Source organism: Balearica regulorum, chromosome 17 (genome assembly GCF_011004875.1).
Source record: "Balearica regulorum gibbericeps isolate bBalReg1 chromosome 17, bBalReg1.pri, whole genome shotgun sequence".
Lineage (NCBI taxonomy): Eukaryota > Metazoa > Chordata > Aves > Gruiformes > Gruidae > Balearica > Balearica regulorum.
The window spans coordinates 11,457,341-11,469,833 of NC_046200.1; the positions used below are offsets into that span (position 1 = coordinate 11,457,341).

A 12,493-nucleotide genomic window follows, 5' to 3' on the forward strand; every position below is an offset into this window, starting at 1 on the left:
CTCCCAAGTAACAAGTGATGGGACAAGAGGAAATGGCCTCAAGTAGTGCCAGGGCAGGTTTAGACTGGATATTAAGAAAAATTTCTTCACCAAAAGGGTTATAAAGCATTGGAACAGGCTGTTCAGGGAAGTGGTGGAGTCACCATCCCTGGAGGTATTTAACAGACATGTAAACATTGTGCTCATGCACATGGTTTAGTGGTGCTCTTGGCAGTGCAAGGTTAACAGTTGGACTTGATGATCTTAAAGGTCTTTTCCAACCTAAAGGACTCCATGATTTTATGAAAAAAAGGGAAGAAGTATCAGATTGCTGAAGCAAATAAATTCCTACTTGTGTCTGTTTACAAAGTTACTTTTTGACAAGTTCTTTCACCCTACCCTGTAACATCTGCATCAATAAGATGGATAAAGGTAGGGAGAGGGGCTTTTTCTCATCACAGTTATCTGTGGCAAGCTAGTTATAAAAATCACATATGAATGACCATGTTTCCTTTGCTACACAGTCTACTGAGGGAGAAAAACTCAGTCCTGGTTTTCACCCCTTGGCTGAAATATTCTTCCTCCTTCCCCAGGATGGCCAAGTGACCTGGGAAGGGGAGGAGGAAGATGTTGGCATTGTCACAAGTAAGTTAAACACAGATCTGCTCAGACATACATGCATGCATCAAGCCAAACTATTAAGAAAAAAAAAAATCATACTAGTTAAAGCTACTGAAAAGCATTAACCAATTTTTAAGACTCAGGACTACAAGGATAGATATGACATTCCTCATTAAAGTAAGGAGGACTGCCAAAGCACTGCTGAATCTGATTAACAGTTTCTAACACACGCGCTTCCAATCTAGTGACTTAACGCTGGATATAGTTTCAACAAGTACCTGTCGAATTGGTATTATTGCAGAATATACTCTACTTACCATAGACCAAGAGTCCACTGAAGTCAGTCATTGTACAAATAAAATTTGATAGTACCTTGTCTCACAGAGCTTACAATGTCTTTTTTTCTCTCCCAGGTTGCTCCACACATTTCAGAGGAAGCACAGCAATATTTATTTGAAAATTTAAGGGTTTGAGCCCGAACACCAGCATCACTGAAGCACAGATGAGATGTCCGTACTGGAAGAGGGATGAAAGGGTACACAGCCTTCAAAGTAAGAACAATAGCTTATGTGGGAAATGAGAGAGCCCAGAGAAAGGAGAAGCAAACAATGCAATATTGTTAAAGCCATGAGCTGGAATAGTGATCTTTGCAACAGTCGGGATGGACATCAACAGGCAAGAACGCATTCATCAAAATTAGCGATGTGTCTGAGATCATCAGAACCTACACCTGAGGTTTGACCCTGTGGATGAAAAAGGAAGATGTGTGTTCAGAACAGATGAACAAAGAAATTGCAAGGTATCAAAACAGTCTGGATGAGCTAGAAAATAGAGGTACAGAAAACTGAGGAGGAAGACAGAATTCACATGATTTAAAAACCAGGAGGAATGCTCACCTCCAAAATCTAGAGACATTTTTTTGTAGTTTTAAAGTATATTCCCTTACCCCAACATGTGAGCAAGAAAAACAGGATAAAGTTGTGCCAAAAATGGTAAATGAAACAAAACCAAGAGAAAGTCACCTTCCCTTAAACATTATAGTTGTAAAAAATAAAAATTTCACTTTAAATTCTACTAGCATCCGTAGAATGTTGAATTTTGAATATAAACATTGGAAAAAAGGTCAGTTAAAAAAAGTTCACCTACAGGTTTGGTTGGTTCTCAAAAATAACTTCGAATACCCTATTTTTCTACATCTTCCTGTAGGGTCCAGTTTTTATTATTAAGACAACAAGCAGAAAACAAACCCATCATCCAAGAATCTTAATGTATCCAGAGAAGCTGAACTAAATACAACGGAAGGAAACAATTAAAAGGGACTGGTTTCTGTCTCCAATTGCTCTGAGCATTATGAATTATTATTACCTCTCAGACTAAAAAAGTATAATATTGGTCAGACACTAAAAAACAAATCTAGAAACTGGACAGATTGTCATTTAAATTGAAAATTTAATTTTTTATGTAGGGCATAACTGGCACATTTAAATACAGCACAATTTTATTTCCCAAATGCTTTTAACTACTTGTGGTTTTTTGAAAAAGCTTGGTCAGTATAATGAAATCAATCTTGCATTAAGCTCTTATTTCTCAAAGAATTGACGGTAAACAGAACATCAGCCTAAAATCTCTGACATAATTTCTTCTTTGTTACTGCTTTTATTAAGTAATTGGCTCTATTAAGAGAATTCTACTGGAATCTAATCCGGAATTTTTCTTCGAGCCATTTCAGACCACAAAGTATTAAAGCAATTGAAGGACATACTTTCAGATAGATTGTCAAATGAGGAATAAGCCTTTCTAGACATAGGTGAACTAGAAGGAGATTTATCAGTCCCTTGTCTATTAATGTTTAATACTTAGGATGGGCATGAAGTCACCTGGGAGAGACAGTTAAAAAAAAGGGCAATTCTAACAAAAGGAGTTAAGCAACAGACTGTTGTCATAAAAAGATCTGTGGAAGACACTTTCCAACCAGGAATCAAAAAACAGAGTTAAAAATTTGTAAGACTTTTCTAGAGACAGAGCATAAGAATATAACATTTTACATAATCAAGCAGACCAAATTCTATAGTCCATTCTACAGCCATGATAAAGAGGGGGGGGAAAAAAGATGGTAGGGGAACACTGTGGTGGATCCATAACCAAAAACCATTTCAAGTACGACTCAAGCTCCTACTAAATTGCAAAGTGCAGAGTAGGAGCAGTCACCACAAAATGAGTACACCCTCACACTTACATAGAAGAAAAAAAAAAAAAAAAAAGAAAAAGAGTAAGAAGATTCTTCCTGAAACAAGGTTGAAATGTAATAGGAACAAAACAATCCATCAGCTTAGGCTGAAATACAATAGTGGTTAAAGGGTAAATGAACTGGATTTGAACATGAATCAGAAGTGCATCCTTGCGGTAAAGAAGGCAAACTGTATCCTAAGCTGCATCACTAAGAGTACAGCCAGCAGATCGAGGGATGGAATTCTTACACTCTGCTGGGCCCTTGTCAGCCTACACCTGGAATACTGTATAGAGCTGTGGTCTCCCCAGTTCAAAATAGACATTGAAGAATAAAGAAGAGAGTCCAGCAGAGAGTTACCAAGATGATTAGATGGCTGGAGAACTTGTCAGATGAAGAAAGGTTGAAGGAATTTGGTTTATTCAACCTAAAGAAGATTCAGAAGAGATGTAATCAGAATCTTCCAATGCCTAAAAGGCAGTTACAGAAAAGATGGAGGTACTCTCTTCACAAGGACACGTGGAGACAGGACAAGATGCAATAGGCACAATTTATTTCCAGGGAAATTCTGTCTGGATATAAGAAAAAAAGTCTTCACAATGAAACAATTAAGCATTGGAATAGTTTGCCCAGAGAACTGGAGTAATCCCCCTCATTAGAAACATTCCTGAATGCTTTACAGGGCTCTGCATAAAATCAGTCTAAGGTCTCTCCCAACCTATGACTTTTCTAGAATTCACAATTTTACAGCATTTTTAACCAGTGTAGTGCTAATGTTGAAAATGCTTTTTGTAATAATCCTAAATTAACTGAGGGTCTTCTATTATGAGTGAAAATATCTTTTTAAAAAAAAAAAAAAAAAAAAAAGCAAGAAACAGATATTGACTATTATAACCCAGTAATTCAACTTTCTTCCCCTCCTGCCCCAAAAAACCCTCCACAGCTAAAAAAACCCCACAAACACCAAAAACTCCCAACTACAGAAACCATGGTTTCTAACTTATAGTTACAAACTAAAAGCAAAGTTCTTTTAACTGTCTCTGCAGCGGACATATCCACAGCTGTCTTCAATCTCCCTGAACTATGTACATTACAATTTCAGCAGAGAAGCATATTGCATAGCAGCCATTCCTCCATCCCTTGCTCTGCACAAGGAGGAGAGGTTCCCACATCCTAACTCAGTTTGGCTCATAAATTAGTTAGGACATGGAGAAAATGAAAACATGTGTCTATGTCTCTGTTGTATTAGTTAATGAAATAAGTGGGCTGAGAAAGCAAAAGCATTAATATGATTCTGTACTATAATATATTAAACCATTAAAACAAGATTTGAGGTTGAAGTGTACAGACTTTGGCAAGCTTCTTCCCATGGCAGAAAATTACTATTAAAAAGCTTTTGAAAGCTTTTAAAGACACATACACACACAAAAGAAAGGAATATCCATTAAGAAAAAAAATTGGAAATGTAAACTACAAAATAACTGCTATCCACACTCCATTGAATCAGGATTCACTGATTCTCAAATCATGAATTAAAGCTGAAGCTATCAGTACTTCTGGCAGAAGGTGAGAACATAAAATTATTTCTGAAATAGACTTAACACAGTCCCAACTACTGCCTCTTCAATCCCAGCTTCTGAAAAGGCAATAAGTGGCAAATATAAACCGTCAAAACCCTTAAATACTGATTGTTAATGTTTCTTTCCATACAAAACACATGCTATTTTTCAGATCTGGCACAAAAAAGAACCATAAAAGGAGCAGTTATTCTCAAAAAAAACCCCAAAAACCAACAATGAAAACCAATACTAGCTTCAGACATTAACATCTGAAGCACTTACAGAGATATGGACAGCTTCATAATTTATTCTAAATTTTGTCATAATTAAGTCTAATGAACTGACATTTCTCTTGTATCAGAATCCAACCCAAACAGAAAAAGGAAGCATGTTCTTCCTTAACTCAACACGTTTTGGCTAAAGCATGACAGCTTAAACCAAGGAGGGAAGTGTTTTGGCAGTCTGACTACTTTGACGAATGAACCAGACAGCACCGGGGAAAGCATGCATACCCTGGAATCACTACTGGAACACAGGCTGACATAAACACACAGTCTTGTCCTCTTTTTGTGCTTTTTTAAAATACCAATATAATACTTTGAGTAGAATATGATCTAGCTTAGTATTGACAGAGACATGTGTATATAAAACAAGTTTAAAAAAAAAAAACACAAACCCACCCCAAACCATCTTTATCTTTAGCTTTGTTATTCTACACTTATTACTTGTCTACAAAGGAAAGCATTGCTTTATTTCAAGGTACATTCACAGCATAGCATTAGGTACACATACATTCATGCTCACACTGCTCAATCACTAAACAATTTTACTGTTTGTTGCTGCCATGTAGATAGTAACTTCTTTTTTTTTTTTTAAGACATGTAGCTTTAATCTGTATAGGAGGTAGAAACTAGGTGGTCTTTCCAGAAAAAGCAGCATTGCATGAATTAGAGGACAGATACTACAAGGCTACATTAAGGACTTCTTCCAGTGTATCTGTAATTAGGAAGCGTGGAACGCTTAAAAAAAAAAGGTTAAAAAAAATTTAGTCTATTCTTGCTGCTATCTTGTGACATTTGCTTTTTTGGTGTCAGACTTCTGAAAGTGAATTATCTCTCAATGCTGACAAGAAATGGAAAATAAATTGAAATATTGCTGTAGATAAGAATGGGTAAGGATGTGTGTATCCTGTTCATTGGTCGCCTTCTTAACATGAAACATGCGTGCTCACATCCTTTTTTGGACTTTTATTAGTTGTGTACTCAAAATGAAAGTAGCTGTGTTCCAGCTAGGGTGAATGCTCCGTAACAGCTGGATGGGATTACTTTATGCTTTGAAGATATCTGGAATTTCTGACAGGTTTATGATACTGCACATATTTTAGAGAAGCCAGGAGGATTCTCTCCTCTCTGGAAAATACAGCACTTGGCGCTGTACTCTGAATCAGTATGTCGGATCCTGAGTAAAGCTAACACATGATCAAATTTCAAGTATTTTGTGCCTGTTCATCTAAAAAAGAAAGGTGATTTGTTCCTCTTTTATCTAAATGCTTAAAAAAACCCCTTATCTTAAGAGAGCAACTCTCCTCTTTCATGGCTTAGGGATCTGTTCAGCCCTGAATATAATTAAACTCAGTAACTTAGTGAGTGCAATACTGTCTAGACTGAACAGGCTCTAGATGAAAGTTAATACAGAACCTGCCTGCTGTTAGTTCTGCAATGACCTTCTGCAGATCACCACTCTCCAAACCTAAGCTTCAAGGAGAAAGTCTGCTCGCAAACAACATTCAGACAGCAGATATATTAAAAACAACAATATAGTAAGAGAAAAAGCCATACAGTTTTTTTACATCAGCAAGAATTTCTCTTATTTTCATTGGCTATTTTAACCTTATTTTTTTAATTGAGGTATTCCATCAAAAATACCAGATTTGGACACAGTTAAATATTGTTTCACACTACATATCAAGAAATCTATTCATTTATTCCCTTCCAAATTTGCTTGAATAAATCAAGAAAACTGTACAATGAAGTAATTTATTATAGTTCTTTAACAGGGTTAGGTATCAGCTTGTTTTTCATAATGCATTCACAAAAGAGAAAGTCTTAAGATTCCTTTAAAAATTCTGCTATGTGGAACTATGTATTTGTCAGGAGGTAGAAAGAGCAGTTTGGCGTAAATGTCTGTGAATGTGTGTGAAGGGCTTTAAATAAAATCGTTCCCCTATAATGGGCTGAAATTAGAGCTTCACCACACTGTCATCTTTACATTATTTAGCATTCACAAAATTTCAAGCTTCTAAAACAGAGATACTCAAGACTTTTAATCAAAAGCTTGAAAGTAATTTCCTAGAGGGGATAGGAGAGCAGAAGTTATTAATTTCTTCCATTTTATTTGAGCAGACAAAAAAAAATTACTAGTTGTAGCAAGCAATTTAGTAGTACTGTATTCTCCACAAATATCATGTTAATAAAGGAAACTTCTCTTTGTGAAACAGTACAGACCCTGGTGAGCTGGTGCTTTTTTTTTTTTCCCTTCTTTAGTATTTTCAACACATGGAATAAAAAACAGCTTGAGAACTACAGCTGGCCTCTAAAGAGAATAACATTCAATCCTATGCTGCTGCTCATTAATAAGGGAAAGGCAACTACATCATATCTTGTTTATAACATTTCAAGCCACTGGCAGCTCACCGCTGCACACTTCAAACAAAATTTTTGAAATTAAGATTTTTATGTGGCTACTTGTGTGTTTAATATTTATTAGTCCATGTATAAATCAGAAATTCACCTTTTCTCCAATATCCAGTGCAAAATATAATCCCAGAAATGAGAGGTAAAGCAATGTCAGGAGCAAACATGGCTCTGTTAGAAATGGGGCTTTAACTCAGTGTGCATGGTTTCATCTTCTCTATGAAACACCAACAGCTGAAATAATTTTCTATAAATATTTATGTATGCATAAAAAACTACAGCTGTTAGACATCACCTCCAGGTGAAGGGGAGAAAACAAGACCAAAAAAGTGATTGTTGTTGGTAACCAATGAAGAAGTAAGCACATCTTTCCATGTTGGCAAAGACATACTTGACAAATACTGGTTTACAGGGCTGAGTTTTACTTAAATATTGGTAGTTTAATTAGATTTGCATTAGAAACAAATTGAGACAAACAAGATGGCTGGTCAGTCAGCGTGCAGGTAGCTCTAAAAAGCACATGCTGGCTCTTGCCCAGATGCTAAACCAAACAAAAGCAAACAGTGATATAGAAGCAAAGTAGAAGTTATAATGATTGGAAATGCTGGGGATAAAAAAAGAATCGTGGCAGAGTATAAGGAGGAGCTGGAGATAAGAAAAGGTACCCTGTCAATATTTCGGTGACAGGCAAGAAGGAAGAGAGCTAGAGTACTTTAAGTAGGCTGCACGAAGAAGGGAGATGTTAATTATTCTGATGCTTGTTTAATGCTTGTCAGTTTTGAATCCACAAAGTTTTAAAATTAAATTAAAACTAAGTGAAGCTTAAATTTAAAAATAATTAATTAATTAAATAAAATCCTTATTTGGCATTGATAACACTGTTGAAACACCAGAAAGCTGGATAAGCACTATTTACAACAAATACAATGATAGATATGTTTAAAACATTAGAACACGACTAACATGGTGTTCAACTAGAATTGAATTTCAGAGGATGCTAAAAATAAGCAAATTCTGTACAACAAAGAAATGAAAAATGAGTGTGTGTAATGTAAGAGTTAGGTTTTGGAGCAGAATGTCTTAATAGAACCTCCTGCTATTATTCTGCTCTTTTGGAAGGAGGCATGCATTGGTTCTACAGATGCTATATGCTACGGTTTCTCAGTAGCCACACAAGTGGAGAACCATATTACAGTTGTTGCAGCAAGTACAGTAAGTCTCAAAAACATATTCTTCTACCTAGTGTTTATAGAACTCAAGTAATTATAAGGAGCAATCTATATAAAAAAAACCCATGCTCTTGCATATGCACACAACTATAGAATGAAAAGTTTGGAATACTTTCTATTACTTTTTCTAACCAGATAAGGAAGCTGTCAAATTCATCTTTCAAGACAATATGGGAAAATATTTTTGCATTCAGTTTTAGAGGATTTACAAAGAAATATAACATCCTGCCTTTTTTAAAATGTGGGGAAGGAGAAAGGCTCTTTCCACAAAGAAGCTTATCCTCAGAAATAGCACAGTTTAGTACTAGATGTGCCACAGGAAGAGGGGGGAGGGCTTATATCACAAGCCTGTCCATTGTACTGCAAGACGACTTTTCCTATGGATGGGCGATCATCCTGTTATGCGGCTCTCAACTTCCTCCTGCATTGTGAGTTTCAAGTCATGGAAAGAGTAAAGTTCTTAAACTGAGGATTGTGTTGGGAACTCCAAACACTTTCAATACAAGTTAACCAAACAAATACATCATGGTCAGACTATTAACATCCTGGTTTAGTTTGCTGAAGCCACTATTCTTTTGAAAAAATAATGTAATCAGGAGAACTATGGATAGTTATCTTGTTAGTTCTTCTGACAACATTTGGACTAACTGGAAAAAAAAAAAAGTCTGGAACTGCTGTAGAAAGCCAAGTTCAAAATCCAGACAATGCGACCTTCACAAAACAAACTGTCCCTAAATAGAGACTAAATGGGAGTGCATTGAAAGGTCCAGAAACCCCCTACACTAATTACCTACAAAAAAAAAAAAAAAAAAAATCTCTGAAATCCGAGAAATAGTATTCTAACTGCATTTGGGAAACATTAAATTAAACCTTAAGTTACTGAAATTTCAGTTACAGTTTCAAAAATGCAATCTGTAAAAGGCTGTTTTAAAGTGTCTCAATAGAAGGTCAGCTGCCCCCTTAAGAAAAAAGCTATTATCGACATGGACTAAAGCGACTAAAGAGCTATTAACATTAGTTAGGTTAGGACTTGTAGCATGTGTTCTGAGCAGAGAGTACAGTACATACCAGTGCCATTGCAATCTATGCAGTCAACTGTGGAGCAGCCTGGTTTATGCCATTGGCAGATTCTAATGTGCTGCAGCTAGAAGTATGCTATGTTAAACAGCTCAACAGTTACCTGATATCCCTCTGTTTTTTTCTGGCACCACTTCAGCAAGGCATTTCTCTTGGATCCTCCGTATTCTCTTGCTAGGGCAGACAAGGGATCTTTCCTCTCTTCCCTAGGAACAAGGCAGAAGTGCAACTTAGAGCTTGTAACGTATCTTTTGCAACAGAAATACATATTGTAAAACCTTAAAAAAAGGGACAAATTATTGTTACAGTTGAATGTAGTAGGGTACAGCACTACTGACTGAAAAATAGAATAGACAGAAATATCTGCAGAGACTTTAGAGTTATTTTGGAGTAATTCTTTCATTAGCAAATCATTATTTTTCCTTTAAATGAAACTTTTTTTCCTAGTCTTTCAACCTCAATGATATTTTTTCTAAGAATTCAGAAAATTAAACTCACAACGTGGTCAGTTTCAGCTCGAACCATTAAGCTACCTCAAGTGACTTTATTTTGTATTTAGAAAGAGAATAAACTGATACTATCTCTTTTGCATCTCATGGCTGATTACAAATGTCACCTTGAAACAACACATTTGCATATTAGCAGCATGCTGTTATTAACAGAACATTTGCCTGAGATCTAGAGTTCTTGAAAAAGAGGGGGGGGATCTAACAGGGTTGATATGTCATTTGATATACTGACACAATGATGATTCACTTTTTTTGAAGTAAGAATGTTCAATTACCAGTAAAAGCTATCAATTAATTTCACTTCCAGTCTCTCAAGCTATCTTAAGTCATTTTTTCTTTAAGGAAAGATTGGGGAAGAAAAGAGCAATCATATCCATGTTGGCCAGTTTTTCACATGAGTCTTACATTACAGACATTTATTTACCAGGCTTCAGAAATAAGTGCTTAGATTAAAAAATAGATATTATAGAAGTTAATACTTCTATAATGGCCTAGTTACATGAATCAGAATTTCTATAGATACTCTAAAGAACAGTCTCTGACAAAAAGACCAGGTATTACACCATTATGGAGCTTAGTTACCAGACATAAAGTGTACCAGCAGTTGTTCTTATTTTTAATAATTTCCATTTGGAATATTAAAATAAGATAGCTATCAGTGAGTCCATACTGCAAAGATTTCGTCACCTGCCATTTTTTAAAGATTTCTATGCAGATGTAAGCAAGATTCTTACAACATCCACAAAGATGATACCTTAAGTTACTCCTTTTGGATATTTCCAAAAGACATACATAGTGTACACATTCACTCTGAAATCTTTAACTCTTTGTTCTTTAAAATCCATTTGGTGACTGGAAAGAGGGGTGGAAGGCGGAAATACATTGTATGTTCAGTGGATTCTTTGCTGCAGATTTACAGGTAGCAATTCTCCAGGACCTGCTAGGGAAAAGAAAGCATCCAGGGAATGTGGATTTCTATATGCATGTGTGCTACCTACAGATCACTGGAGACTGGTCTACGTATCAGCATCTGTCACTCACCCCATAAAAGAAGAGAAAATATGCCAACATACAAGGAAATGTTCTAAGGCACTAATCTTAAGTATATGTATTGCAATTTGCTTGGCCGGTCTTCACCAATACAGATGGCAAGATCTCAAAGTTGCTTAGAAAGAGGTATCAGTGGTGGCATTGGAAACATCCATGAAAATATATGCACAGCAGAACAATAAACAGGAAGCAGTAAGTGCCTTTCAGCATGAAAGATAGCAGTATGAGCCTTCAAATCTAACTGCTAATCTCAGAAGATTTAACACGACAAGGAAGTTGTTAATTGTGTTATTTTAAATATGAAATAAATTACCTGAATAGGTTACTGTATCTAAACTTCGTAGATACCACACATCCAGAACGATGCTTCAAGAAATTTTGTACTTCAGTTCCTAAATCAGTACCTATCTCAACAACCCAAACTGGTGTATTTTTTTCATTGGTGATTGAAACAAATAACAATGGGATTGTATATTCGATCTACAATGAAGATTATGCAACACTACGAGAACTTTAGAACAGAGATATAGGACAACATACGAGAACTCAAATTAAAAGCTCCCTCTCTTTACACTAAACATACTGTTTAGCCATGAGGGAGCTGTACAGCCTGTTCTCAAATTCCAGTAAGAGCACACGGTTTATATCAGGTTCTCACAGTTATGAAAACAGTGTTGAAGAAAATAAATTAGCTTAAGTTGTATGGAGACAATGAGAAATGGTTTGACATATAAATCTTACAAGTTAGTATACTAGGTCAACTGTATTCCAAGTCAAAGAGACAATGAAGTTTCAACTAGAACAGAGAACAGTAAGCTGCAAGTATTTGTTTTGGTGAACAGCAATAACTGCTTATTTTACAACAACTTTCAGAAAAAGGTAGGGGAAAAACAAGAAACCTGATCACAAAACGAACTGAAGTCCAGCAGTGACATTCTGAGAACAGTTCCAAAGAGTGTGCTCATCACCACACACCCACTGCTGCAGATTCCCCTGCTGTGCCTTGTAGTGCTTAGCATTGCAGTCAATGCTCGGGCAGCATAGCAACGACATCATAATTATAACTGTACAGTTTTACCATGAAATGCCACACTATTTGCTACTGACCGCAGGCTGCGATCAATGCAATTTTATAGATTACCAGTTCAAAGTTCATATACACGTGTTTTAGTCTTATTTTTTATTTCTGAATATGTTCAGTTTAAATTTAGGTGCTAGCACACACAATATTAATTGCTGCTGGTAAAGTACCCACAGATCCAAACTCAGTTTAATTCCTGCACAATGAAAGGAGAGCAGCACTGAGGCGTACCTCAGCTGATTTCAGGGAAATAATTTTCAATAGCACCCACAGCTGCAAATAACACCACAATCTTATAATGTCATTATCACATATTGCAAACGTCTCAGAACATTAGGGGTTGAATATTTCTGCTGTACAAAAGCTCTGTCAGGAGGTTCTGTGTTAAATGGTCCTGAGAAAGTCATTTAACCTTTGTCTGCCAGTTTCCCAATCTACGAAGCAGGGCTAAGTACATACTTCACTTGC

The 12,493-nt window shown here is 36.1% G+C and overlaps 1 protein-coding gene across 2 annotated transcripts in view; it reads right to left on the minus strand.

The window, feature by feature from the left end:
- Positions 1-12,493, minus strand: part of SPECC1L (sperm antigen with calponin homology and coiled-coil domains 1 like) — a 73,400-nt gene that overhangs the window by 12,704 nt on the left and 48,203 nt on the right. For both annotated transcript variants that reach the window (XM_075770049.1, XM_075770050.1), the window contains exon 13: positions 9,489-9,591. In XM_075770049.1, the coding sequence (XP_075626164.1) occupies positions 9,489-9,591 (103 nt within the window). The remainder of the gene's footprint in view (positions 1-9,488; positions 9,592-12,493) is intronic.